We start from the raw sequence: 12811 nt of genomic DNA on the forward strand, positions 1-12811 counted from the left end.
TCAGTCACGTTAACACTGCTGCGCTGTTTTCTGTCAGAAAAACACATTATTCCAGAGGTATGACGCTTTTCAAACACAGCAGCAAGTCCGGCATAGCAAGAGAATTTTCTGCATGAAGGCGAATGATGATGATGATGATGATGATGTACAGAGAATAAAGATAAAAAGATAAAGGAAAAAAAAGAGAGACAAGTTACAGGAAGGAAAAGAAAAAGAAGGGAGAGAGAGAGAGAGCGTGAGAGGGAGGGAGAGAGAGAGAGAGAGGGAGGGAGGGGGAAAGAGAGAGGGGGGGGGGAGAGAGAGAGAGAGAGAGAGAGACTTGTTGGCTGTTAAACCTTCTTTATGTGGAGGTACAGCAGGATTGTCAGCTACACAGACACTTCATTGAATTATTGATAAACCTACAGAGCCCAAAGACATGGACTTTCTCTCTCTCTCTCTCTCTCAAACACACACACACACACACACACACACACATTCTCTCTCTCTCTTTCTCTCTCACACACACAGACACACACACATTATCTCTCTCTCTCACTCTCTCTCACACACATACATTCTCTCTTTCTCTCTCTCTGTCTCTCACACACACACACACAAACTGAACAACACGAGTGTTCTGCATCACAATTTTTTTTTTCTTTCTCTCCACAGTTATGTGGAGCAGTACGGCCCGTAGGAATAACACTGTAGAAGGAAGGAGTGTGTGTATGTATGTGTGTGTGTGTGTGTGTGTGTGTGTGTGAGAGAGTGTGTGTATGTGGTACTGAGGAGCTCATTTTTGGGCCCCTGGCTTCCCACACACAAACACACAAGAGTTGACTGAGCTGTCTGACAGGCCAGAGTGAGACAGAGCTTACTCTGGACACGGAAGAGTGAGACAGAGCTTACACTGGACACGGAAGAGTGAGACAGAGCTTACACTGGACACGGAAGAGTGAGACAGAGCTTACTCTGGACACGGAAGAGTGAGACAGAGCTTACACTGGACACGGAAGAGTGAGACAGAGGGATGTGAGTAACGGGCTGAGAGAGAAAAGGAGAGAGAGAGAGATCAGAAGCAGAGAGGAGACAAAAGAGAAAGAAAGAAAAGAAAGAGAGAGAGGGAATAAGAGTGTGGAGTGTATATGTTAGAAGAACTCTCAGCATGTGGAATGAGGGGGGGGGGGTGGACATCTGGATAGTTATTAGTATGTGAGGGGAGTCACTATCCTGTATGTGATCATATGTGTGTGCAGGTGTGTGTGTGTGTGTGTAAGGAACTACTCCGTCACTCCTCCCTGGGGTTCTGGGTTCCTGTGTTGGGGGGAACAGGATATTTTATCTTGGCTGACGTCCCAATCAATCAGGGTGACAGAGATGGAGCCCCCCGGTGGCTGGGAGTCCACTCTCCTACCTACCCATCCATACAGGCTCACAGCGGCCACACCGAGCCTCTATCTGTCATCATTAACCCTTTACACTCCAAACTGCCTCCAACACACACACACACACACACACACACACACACACACCCATACACAGGCAGAAAAAGAGCAGAGAAGAGACTATAAGAACAGGAGAGAGGGAGAGAGACAGAGAGAGACAGAGAAGCAAACATAAAACATTGTAGACCAAAAGATGCTATTTTAACAGAGAAGTCTAGAGATCCCCGAGGACTGACATCAGTAGACACAGTTCATGTATCATATAACAGGTGTTGTTTTCTCTGTGTGTGTGTGTGTGTGGTGTAAATCTGTCACCTCACTCCCCACTCTCACTTTTCATTCTCTATTCATCTCTTACACACATCCTCAAACACAGCGCTATGTGGGTGTGTGTATGAGTGTGTGTGTGTGTGTAGTGCATATCATAAGGCTCATTAAATACCTTGCACCTGGTACCATAGGGATCAGTGTGGGTCAGTCCATTCTGCCTGTCTGCTCTGGCTTAGACTGGAGCGGCTGATGTGGGGCTAACGTTATGGCTAAGGGCTATTCCTAATCCTGTCAGTTTTATCCTTAGTACAGCTGTTCTATATGCTGTGTCTTTAGTTTGATTATTATCCTTATTATGCGAGAATAACCCTTAACCCAGTAAAGCTCAGTGCACAGAGTGAAGAGTGGAGACACCATCCCTGCCTGCTGCTTCTGCTGTGGGAAAACTCTCACTAGCAAAAGAAAGGAGAGAAAGAAAGGAAAAAAAACAGGATTCAGTGATGAAGGAGAACTTATTGACCGCTCTTGTTTTCTCATTCCTCTCCCTCTCACTCTTTCCCTCAAACCCTTTGGGCCTGATAGACCCACTGGGTTGTCTGTCAGGTACGGTGGGCCCGGCCGTGTGTTTGGGCCAGGTGGTCTCATGGAAGGATGGAGGAAAGAAATGAATCTGCCAAGCCATGTAGAGAGAGTGTCAGAGACGGCTACAGCCAGCAATCCATCACTCCCACCGTTCACCTGTCAGAGAGAGAGAGAGAGACTGAGAGAGAGAGAGAGGGAGAGGGAGAGAGAGAGGGAGAGAGACTGAGAGAGAGAGAGAGAGAGAGAGAGGGAGAGAGAGAGGGAGAGAGAGAGAGACAGAGAGAGAGAGAGAGAGGGGGAGAGAGAGAGGGAGAGAGAGAGAGAGCGAGCGAGAATCTGGCTGTTAGAATCTCAGAGGAATAGGAGTAGACTGAACAGGAGTAGATTGAATAGGAGTAGACCGAATAGGAGTGGACTAAATAGGAGTAGACTGAACAGGAGTAGACTGAACAGGAGTAGATTGAATAGGAGTAGATTGAATAGGAGTAGACTGAACAGGAGTAGATTGAATAGGAGTAGACTGAACAGGAGTAGACTGAACAGGAGTAGATTGAATAGGAGTAGACTGAACAGGAGTAGACTGAACAGGAGTAGACTGAACAGGAGCAGATTGAATAGGAGTACACTGAACAGGAGTAGACTGAACAGGAGTAGACTGAACAGGAGTAGACTGAACAGGAGTACACTGAACAGGAGTACACTGAACAGGAGTAGATTGAATAGGAGTAGACTGAACAGGAGTAGATTGAATAGGAGTAGACTGAACAGGAGTAGGCTGAACAGGAGTAGACTGAACAGGAGTAGACTGAACAGGAGTAGATTGAATAGGAGTAGACTAAATAGGAGTAGACTATATAGGAGTAGACTGAACAGGAGTAGACTGAACAGGAGTAGACTGAACAGGAGTAGATTGAATAGGAGTAGACTAAATAGGAGTAGACTGAACAGGAGTAGACTGAACAGGAGTAGATTGAATAGGAGTAGACTGAACAGGAGTAGACTGAACAGGAGTAGACTGAACAGGAGTTGTGAAAGACAGAGAGAATGCAGGATCAGGCTCATTCACCGTCACTTCACAGCACATTACACTGATTAAAATCACCAGATGTCTCGCTCCAGAAGAACACTGTTTGGACTTGCTCAGTAAACACACACACATTCATACACACAGAAGAGTTTACAAATCAGCCTAGAGAAAGGGCAGGTATCAGTTTCATTTTTAAAATGACTATTTTGGTTGGCATTTGCATGAACAGGTATGATATTTGGGGGGAAATTTTGGTAAATTCATACTACTGACGATTCATGTCACCATAATGTAATCCTAAACAAGCAATCAAGATCCAGAACACAGAAACTTTACATAAAAAAAACTTTATTTATAAGGAAGGATTAACAACAAACATGCGTTTACCACAATAGAAAATGAAAAGATATTGCACTGAATTAATCTAGTAGTTTTGTTTTTCTATTTCTTTTTTTTTTTTTGCAGACCATCTTTGTTGATTTGACACTGTTTAACTTCACTGGCCCCTATATTCATGTCACAGGACAGACAAAGTTACACACTCACAGATAACATCAGACATCAGCTACAACTTCTCCCAAACTGAAACAGCACAGCCAGCGGACACCTCCACTTTCTGTGTCATTTCTCTGACACCTCCACTCCCAGTGTCATTTCTCTGTCTGGTCTGTATGGTCCCAGTTACTGTCCCCTTTTTATGGCAGTAAAACCAACACACACAACCCAAACACCGCTAAGCATTACACACTTAAACTGCTGAGAAAATACACACCCCCCCACAGCCTGGGGGGTGAGCTCAATGCACACGGGTGTCTGAATGGAGTGACTGGTTGACCGAACGGCTGTACGTGTGTGTGTGTTCAGTGGTATTTCTTTATTGGAGTAAGGGGCTGGAGAAGCTATGTCAGAGGTAATAGGTGGAGGGAAACAATGGGGGGAGATGACAAACTGAAGAATTACTAGCTCCCAACTTCACTCATACGGTCTCTCCACCGGCTCTCTGTGTGAGTGAGTGTGTGTGTGTGTGAGTGTGAGTGTAAAAGCAGGCGAGACCCCACTCCACAGTCACAGGTCACAGGTCACACAAGACTCCAGTCCTATCCCTGTACACAGCTTGACCAGGTTCACTCTGGAAACTCCTCTACAGTTCTGAAGTGAGAGCAGCAGGTAGCATTGGAAAACTACAGGCGTTGTCTTAATGTGGCAACACAGAGGCTTTCTGTTTCAGACCAGGGGCATATCATGGGGAGAGAGAGGTACTCGCGTTTGGACCCCATCTTTCCAAGGCTTTGGTCTACTGAGTGCTGGATCTGACGGTTCTGAGCTGTGGGGTTTTTCTGGATCACAACAGGAGATGGTGGACATACCGATAAAAGGTCTCCATGTGCTAAGAGTGCAAACTGCTACATGAAAGAGCCTTTATTCACAGCACAAGCTCCCTGTGGTTCTGTTAGCCACAATGCTAATCCTGCTCACGTCACATCAAAGGGCTGGGTCAGACAGTCTCGATTCCTTCAGGAACTTATCTGCAGGCTCAAACATAACCAAATACTTTCCACTGCTCAAAGCATGCGAGGGAACGATGTGAAGAAGGGAGATAAAACACATATAACTCTCGTTTGAAACTCTCTCGTGAACGTGACTGTCGGCGGTCGTGTATGTAGGTCTTGTTCAGACAGACAGAAACCAGCTCTTAGGCAGATCAGCTCTCAGGACATCAGGAGTCAGAGAGAAAAACGAACGCCACTGTATTCAGGGTTCATTTACCATAAGGCCATGAAAACCCTTCAGGTATGAGACAGCGAATGTGACAGAGAAACCTAATGGGTGTACTGGGCCGTGGGGGATTAGAACCAGTTTAATGAGAGAACTATACTGGCTACTGGACTACACAGGGACTATGGGGTGACATATTAAATTGTCTGGCTTTGTCTGCAGACACCAAATGCAGCTTTGTGATTATCTATAAAAGCACTGCACGCAGGTCACCAAGGATACGCATGGAGGGAACACAGAGTGAAGCCATTAATCACAACCCCTCCTAATTCCTAGTGTTGAAAAACCATATTCCAGAAATGTCTTTTTTCACTGTTTCCTGTTACTTCCTGTTTTCCGCCATCGTTGTCTTACTTTGGCGTGGTCCAGATCTTTCCGTATACAGATCTGCCATAGAAAAAACCAACAAAGTGAGATGATCGAACCCTCCGGTATCTCGACAGAGCCTGTGATCCAACTGGATTTCGTTTTATTGAGTTTAATTTACACATGACACACACACACAGAAATAAAAAGGTTTGTGCAAATGCATCCAACAGCCTGTCGGGAGACCCTGAGGGGCCTCTCACAGGACTAATGTGGCCACTCCCCATCATCTAGTCTAATGTGCACGCATGCACACACACACAAAACACACGCGCACACACACACACACACACGCACGCACGCACGCACGCACACTCCCAATACCTCAGCGTATAAACCAACAATAAACAGACACGTTTGTCTTCATTTACACACACACGGGCAAAGAACAAGATCAAAAGAAAACACATATAGAGAGAAAAACACAGCACATTGGTCCAGATATTAAAAGTTGTGGAGAATGCTCATGGCTTTACCTAAAAGCAGACGATAAGAGGGGCTAGAAATCTAAACTGAACTCTAGTCAAGTCTGGATATCTAAAAGCTTGCTACAGATATGTCTGGGCTGGGGGACCAGTCCAGCTCTGAGCACGACTGTGCTGCTATGTTCCTGATGACTGGACAAAAGAGGCACAAATATTAACAAATCGAGAGATATTTCCAGATGAGAGCATAGCAGTGAACTGGTGATAAAAACACAACATTCTTTTGTTTATGACAGTAAAACACAAAACAGGACATTCAGTTGTTTTTGAAAGCAATTAAACATAAATTCAAGATTTGAAAAAAGCGGCAACTTTAACAGACATGTTTGGAAAGAATTTGATGAAAAGTCTTTTGTTTTTTCAGTGAACCACGCTACAGCTATGTCACATATGAAGTTTAAATTTCACAGAATGCCACATAAAACCGCTGATCAACAACTGAAATCAGTCCTTATGTGCAACTCACACATGACAAGCTTTCTTTGGAAACCACAAGTCTGGTACTGTCCTGTTAGCAAGTGACTGACACCTATGGTATTCAGGAACTATTAGGAGACTGGGATTATGGGAAATGTAGTTTTGTGACAGATTTATACAAATTGCTAAGCATACGCTACAGTTATTGCTGAGATACATCTTGCCCCACCTTGGTGATGACAGGTAGAGAGAGACATGCATGTGAATATGTAGAATCAATTAAGGCACAGCCAGAACTATTTCCTAGAAGAAGGCATGGACGCTATCTTTATGCTAAAAGACGATGTGGATGAGTGTGTGTGCACGCGCGTGTGTGTGTGTGCGTGCGTGCGAGAGGGACAGTATGCGTGAGTCAGGACTGATGAACTCAAAGTGTTTATTTCTAGCCCCGTAGGTACTCTCCTGTGTGGGTAGTGGACACCAGCTTCACAAGGACACAAATTTGGAAATAAAAGGGAGGAGTTAAGAGATAAAGGGAGGAGTTAAGAGATAAGAATATGAAAGAAAACGTGAAACAGCCCGAGTGTCATTTAGGTCTGAGTCACACGGCACAGAGTCTTTGGGTTTCCTCACAGCCTATGGTTTTTGTTCTTTTCCTCCTCATGGTCCTTAAAGGTTAAAGGTAAACTAACCTCCTTAAAGGTTAGTGTACTGAAAGAGTATCTATTGTTTTTTGTTGTTTTTCTTAGATTCAAACATGCACAAGTGAATGCAAATCTGACCGCAGCGACCTGTTTGGTTTGTGGTGATGCGGCTATGCCTTCTTGTTGGCTTTGTCCTGTAACGTGGTGGAACTAGGTCTGGTGTGGGTTTGGCCCTGTGTCTCGGGCCTCTGTCTGGGTGAGCTGCTGATCTGCGCAGTGCCCAGTCTTTCCTGGGGCTCTTCCCCTGCCTTGGAGCAGTCTTTTGGGGAAGAGGGTTTCTTAGTGGCTCCTGGAGGATCCTGGGATCTTTGAGAGGAGGTGGATGGCTCAGGTTTGGAGGAGGTTACTCGTGGAGGTGAGCTGGACTGTTGAGGAGCAGGCTGAGAGGATGGTGTGGGGGACGGCGTCATCACATCCTGGGAGTCCAGTCTGGGCTCTTTACTCTGTGGTGTAGCTGTATCAGAACAGGGTCGCTGGTCTTTAGGCCTGTCTGCACCCTGTTTAGATCCTGGGACATTCAGTTTGACAGGGCCCAAAACACTCTTAGCCACTGTGGTCATCTGGGACACCATTTTGTCCACTCCACTCTCAGATGATGTGCCGGCTGATGCTTGAGAACTGGCGTTAGCGGCAGCGTTAGCGGCAGCGTTAGCGGCGGCGGCGGCGGCTTGCCGTCGGTTGTCCGCTTCCTTCATCTCCTTGGTGATGCCACCTGATGGGGTGGAAGTCATGGCGGCCTCTTGGGCAGCAGATGCTGTCCCCTGGTCCTGCTTGCCTCCGGTTTTTCCCCTGTGTTCAGCGGGCTTTGGGGTCCTCCTGTCCTGTGGGGGCACTGCAGGTTTAAGGAAAGGGTCTTTACTGACAGAGGTGAAGGCGCTGCCAGGGGTGGAGAAGGTGATTGAGAGAGGGCTTGGCTGAGGAGGAGAAGGTTTGTCAAAAGGAGGAATGTCCTGGGCTTTCCCTTCTCTCTTTCCGGCGTCTTCTTCCGCCGAAGTTAGGCTAGCGTCTGTGGATGCATCGGTGAGAGTAGTGGCTGGGGTCTGAGTGGAGCCAGGCTTGACATCAGTCTGGCTCTGAGTTTGGCTCTGTGGTAGAGTTTGGGTCTGTGGTAGAGTTTGGGTGTGGGTCGGCACTGTTTGGCAGAGCTGAGATGATCCTGTCTGTGTTAGTGTGGAGGGAGACTGGGACAGAGGTGTCAGTGCTGGTGACCCCAGTCTGATCATGTGTGGGGCTCCCATCACTGTGGTGGGGCGCAATACGCCGCTGGCAGGGGCAAAGGTCGCCCTCCGCCCATCTTGGCTGTCCTCTGACCCCTCGTCAGTATCGTCCTCTGAAGAATCCACTTCATGAATGGCATCCTGCTTCTGCAGCGACTCTCGACGTTCTGCGCGATCCTGACGGATGGCTGACAACTTGTCTTTCAGTTTGCTCTTCCCTGGCCCCAGTCCCAGAGAACCGGGCCCTGAATCTGGACCTTCCTGTCGTCCGAGCTTACGAGTTGAGTGTTTCTGAAGGCAACCCTTTTCGGCAGGAGACCCCCGGCCCCCCGACAGGGTCTCGCTGGCGGACTCCTGCAGACTCTGGAGACTGGGGTCTCTCTGGAGCATCTCCTTCTTAAACTCAGAGTGAGAGATGTCCAGGCTGTGCTTACGGCTGGTGCTGACCGGAAGCTTCTTATCCGAGGCAGAGGAAGGAGACGGGGAAGAGGAGGAGGATGAGAGAGAGGCGGCGAGTTTTTCAGCCGACTGGACACGCTTGAGAAGTGGGGAACGCGGCGGGTCGGCGCTTTTTGGCCGGGCGATCTGACGGACGAGGGGAGGGGAGGAATGGAGTTTGACGGGGAAGGACTGTCCAACGGAGGAGCTTCCCAGCGCATGACTGGCCAGAGGAGAGGGGGAGCGCTGGGGGGAGGTGCTTTGAGGAGTAGGGGAGGGTGTACGGGCCAGCGGAGACAGAGGGATGTTGCCGGCAGACTTGCGTCGAGGAGAGCGGTACTGGCGCTGGAGCTTTGGGGCCAGGCCATGCAGGGAACTGGGCCGGATCTGACCCGAACTGGCGGGGGAGTTTGGCACGCTTGAACTGGGAGAACTGCTCTGGGAGGAATTCCCTCCAACTGGAACAAACAAACAAACAAACAAACAAACAATCCCCTCAGACTCTTCCACAACTCTTATGTTTTTGGCAAGTTGAACATTAGTTGTTGTACATAAGTCACAGAGAACAGTCTAGTCTCCACAGTACTAAGTAAGAGTGTCTTCATTTGTATCTAGGGCAGCTCTTAGCCTTCAGCTAAGTCAGAATTAAAAAGTCCTTTTCTGAGGATGGGCTGTGCGCAGATAATTACTGTGAAAATGATTTTGTTACACAGAGACACTGTATAAGGACATGGAAAGAGCCCACTTCGTGAGTGAGTGTGTGTGTGTGTGTGCGTGTGTGTGTGTGCGTGTGTGTGTGTGCGTGTGCGTCTCACCGGAGTGTGTGGAGTCGGGGGTGGAGCGATAGCCTTGTGTGGGTGAACGGGGGGACATGTGCGTGGGTGACCCTGGGACACTCTCTCCAGACGACACAGATCGGTTTAGAGATGACAGGCTGAAGCTGGTGTGCAGGAGAGAAGCCTGCTTTGTGATCTTCCGAAACAATGAGCTCCTCTTCTTACTGCTCTCAGACAGACAGACAGGCAGACAGACAGACACACAGAGTTATAGTCATTAAGAAACAGTTCGCACCAAGACACAGTCTGTACTACAGCCATGTCATGTATGACATGCTTATGTATTCCTGTGTGAAAAGTAAACGTATGCTGAAAACAGTCAAAGATGTCACCTGTCTTGGCCCTCTTTGGTCTTGGTCCTCTTGTTGCGACGAGCCATTTTTGATTTGGAGCTGGTCTTGCGAGCAGGGCCCACTTTGATGGATGTGTTTTCAAACGGCGTGGCAGAGATGGACACCTTACTACCACTCTGTGAGGATAAACACATCACACATTAGACTGGATCAGACTGGGTCAGGGCTGCTGATACTACTGTACGGGTCTGTGAGTCTGAGAGAGTTCATTTATCCTGGGACATGCCCACTGGGGGAATAACAGTCTGTCTGGTTCAGTGGCTAATGAGCAAGTATTCTGGTGCGCAGAATATGTGTGTGCGCATGCATGTGCATGTGTAAGTGTGCGTATATATGTGTGTGTGTGCATGTGTGTGTGTGTGCATGTGTGTGTGTGTGTGTGTGAGCATGTATGCGTGTGTGTGTGTATGTGAGAGTGAGATATTTGGGTGTTAATGTGTGTTTGTATGTGTGTGTGTGTGTGTGTGTGCGCGAGCATGTATATATGTGTGTGTGTACGTGAGTGAGATATTTGGGTGTTAATGTGTGTTTGTATGTGTGTGTGTGTGTGTGGGCGTGTGGGCGTGTGTGTGTGTGTGTGTGTGTGTGTGTGAGAGAGTGTGTGTGAGAGTGCGTGTGTGTCTGTGAGAGTGAGAGAGAGAGATATTTGGGTGTTAATGTGTGTTTGTACATGAGAGAGTGTGTTTGGGTGTGTGCGTGTGTGTATGTGAGAGAGTGTGTGAGAGAGAGTGTGTGAGTGTCTGTGAGAGTGAGAGAGAGAGATATTTTGGTGTTAAAGTGTGTCTGTATGTGTGTGTGTGTGAGAGAGAGAGTGTATGTGTGTGTGTGTCTGTGAGAGATATTTTGGTGTTAAAGTGTGTCTGTGTGTGTGTGTGTGTGTGTGTGTGTGAGAGAGAGAGTGTGTGTGTGTGTGTCTGTGAGAGATATTGGTGTTAAAGTGTGTCTGTATGTGTGTGTGTGTGTGTGTGTGTGTGTGTGTGAGAGAGAGAGAGAGTGTGTGTGTGTGTCTGTGAGAGATATTTTGGTGTTAAAGTGTGTCTGTGTGTGTGTGTGTGTGTGTGTGAGAGAGAGAGAGTGTGTGTGTGTCTGTGAGAGATATTTTGGTGTTAAAGTGTGTCTGTATGTGTGTGTGTGTGTGTGTGTACCTTGAGAATAAGCTCGACGACCTCAGTGTGTACGAGGCCGTGGACAGGCTCTCCGTTAACGTGAGTGATCAGATCTCCTTCTCTAAGCCCCGCCTCATGGGCGGGACCTCCCTCCTCCACATGCTGTGTGTAAGAGAAAGAGATGGTCGAACACATCGCTCATGTGTATCCATGGTAACAAACAACTTCATGTGTTGAGTACTGACTTTAAGGAACTAGAATACATTGATATGCCACCTATTAAGTTAAAAACACTCTTTTTGAATCATTTAAACTCAGAAAAGGAGAAAGAGCTCATTCTTTATGTTAATATCTACTTAATACTGCAACAATTATTTACAGTCCATCTGTATAAGACACACGATCCCTGGCCGGTCTCTGTGCTGTATGTGTGTAAGTGTGTACTCACCCACACCATGTGGTGGACAGTGTAGATGTCTGTGTCTCCCATGTAAACTCGTATGGCTCGCAGGGTGAAACCGTACTTTTTCCCAGCGCGGTGAATGGTGATGGCCGGCTTGACGCTGCACACCGCCGGGGACAGATCCCGGCTGGGGGAGGAGTCACGGGAGGAGGGGTTGGAGGAGAGAGAGTGAGGAGACATGGGGCTGGCCAGAGGAGAGGCCCCGTGGTGATCTAGAGAGAAAGGGAAGGAGGGATGAAAGGAGAGAAACTGATGAGGGTTTAACATTTATATTTCAGGAATCACTGCGAGCCACAATACAAAAACTCTGACACACAAAGACTCTTGCCCTTCACCAAACCATACCAAAAAGGAAAAACACACAATCATATTTAATAAGAGTAATAATAAACATACACAGACAGACACTGACCTGCGGGGATCATGAGTGACAGGGTGGTGGCAGAGGCTGATTTGATGACTTTGTTGAGGGGACGGGACGTCTGTTTGTCAGATTCTCCTGACAGGAGTCGGTGTCGGGCGCGGCGGGCGGCCAAGTCACTGATCGCCTTCTGAGAGGAGGTGTCTGCTCCGTCAGTGCTGCTGCTACAGCGAGGAGACGCACGCTCACACACATCACCTGAGCTCCCCGCTACACACACACACACACACACACACACACACACAATCAATACATACACACGCACATACACACACACACACACACACACACATACATACACACACAGACACAAATACAAATGCAAATACAAACACAAAGAATTAGCAAGATACACAATCCATTAGTTGTGAGTCAGACAGTGAGGATGAGGATGAGGATGGAGAAAGAGAGTAGAGCACTGACGTGTCAGTGTGGTTCGGCTGAGCTGACTGGACGTTGACCCTGGTGTGGTTGGTGACTCGTCCAGTTTGAGTTCTCTCTCTACTGGGAGTTCTGGGATGGCCTGGGGCAGTTCCTCACTGCGTGGGCCCCTGATGGGGGTCTTCCTGCCCCCCTCCTCCTCTGTGGAGATGGCAAAGCGTGGCATTTCGATGATGGCGGAGCAGCACCGGCGACGCACAGTCAAAGGAGGACTGGAGTCACTCTCCGTGTGTGAGGACTCCGAGACGGACAGACGCTTCCGCAGGCTGGGGATCAACACACACACACACAGACACACACACACACACACACACACACACACAGACGCACACAGACGCACACCCGCAGACACACACAGACACACAGGCACAGACGCACACCCACAGACACACAGGCACAGACGCACAAACGCGCACATACAAACACACACAATTAATAGTCAGACACAGAAGCCACTTGAATTGCCCATGTAATTGTGGAGT

General features: G+C 48.0%; 1 protein-coding gene across 1 annotated transcript in view; it reads right to left on the bottom strand.

The window, feature by feature from the left end:
• Nucleotides 1-5514: 5514 nt before the first annotated feature.
• Nucleotides 5515-12811, bottom strand: part of mast2 (microtubule associated serine/threonine kinase 2) — a 132563-nt gene continuing 125266 nt past the window's right edge. Inside the window, exons 23-29 of the mRNA XM_030792070.1 lie at nucleotides 12312-12595; nucleotides 11880-12098; nucleotides 11453-11679; nucleotides 11044-11166; nucleotides 9878-10014; nucleotides 9525-9709; nucleotides 5515-9167 (exon numbers count right to left, since the gene is read on the bottom strand). Of these exons, the coding sequence (XP_030647930.1) occupies nucleotides 7165-9167; nucleotides 9525-9709; nucleotides 9878-10014; nucleotides 11044-11166; nucleotides 11453-11679; nucleotides 11880-12098; nucleotides 12312-12595 (3178 nt within the window). The 3' untranslated portion in view covers nucleotides 5515-7164. The remainder of the gene's footprint in view (nucleotides 9168-9524; nucleotides 9710-9877; nucleotides 10015-11043; nucleotides 11167-11452; nucleotides 11680-11879; nucleotides 12099-12311; nucleotides 12596-12811) is intronic.

Source organism: Chanos chanos, chromosome 14 (assembly GCF_902362185.1).
Source record: "Chanos chanos chromosome 14, fChaCha1.1, whole genome shotgun sequence".
Classification (NCBI taxonomy): domain Eukaryota; kingdom Metazoa; phylum Chordata; class Actinopteri; order Gonorynchiformes; family Chanidae; genus Chanos; species Chanos chanos.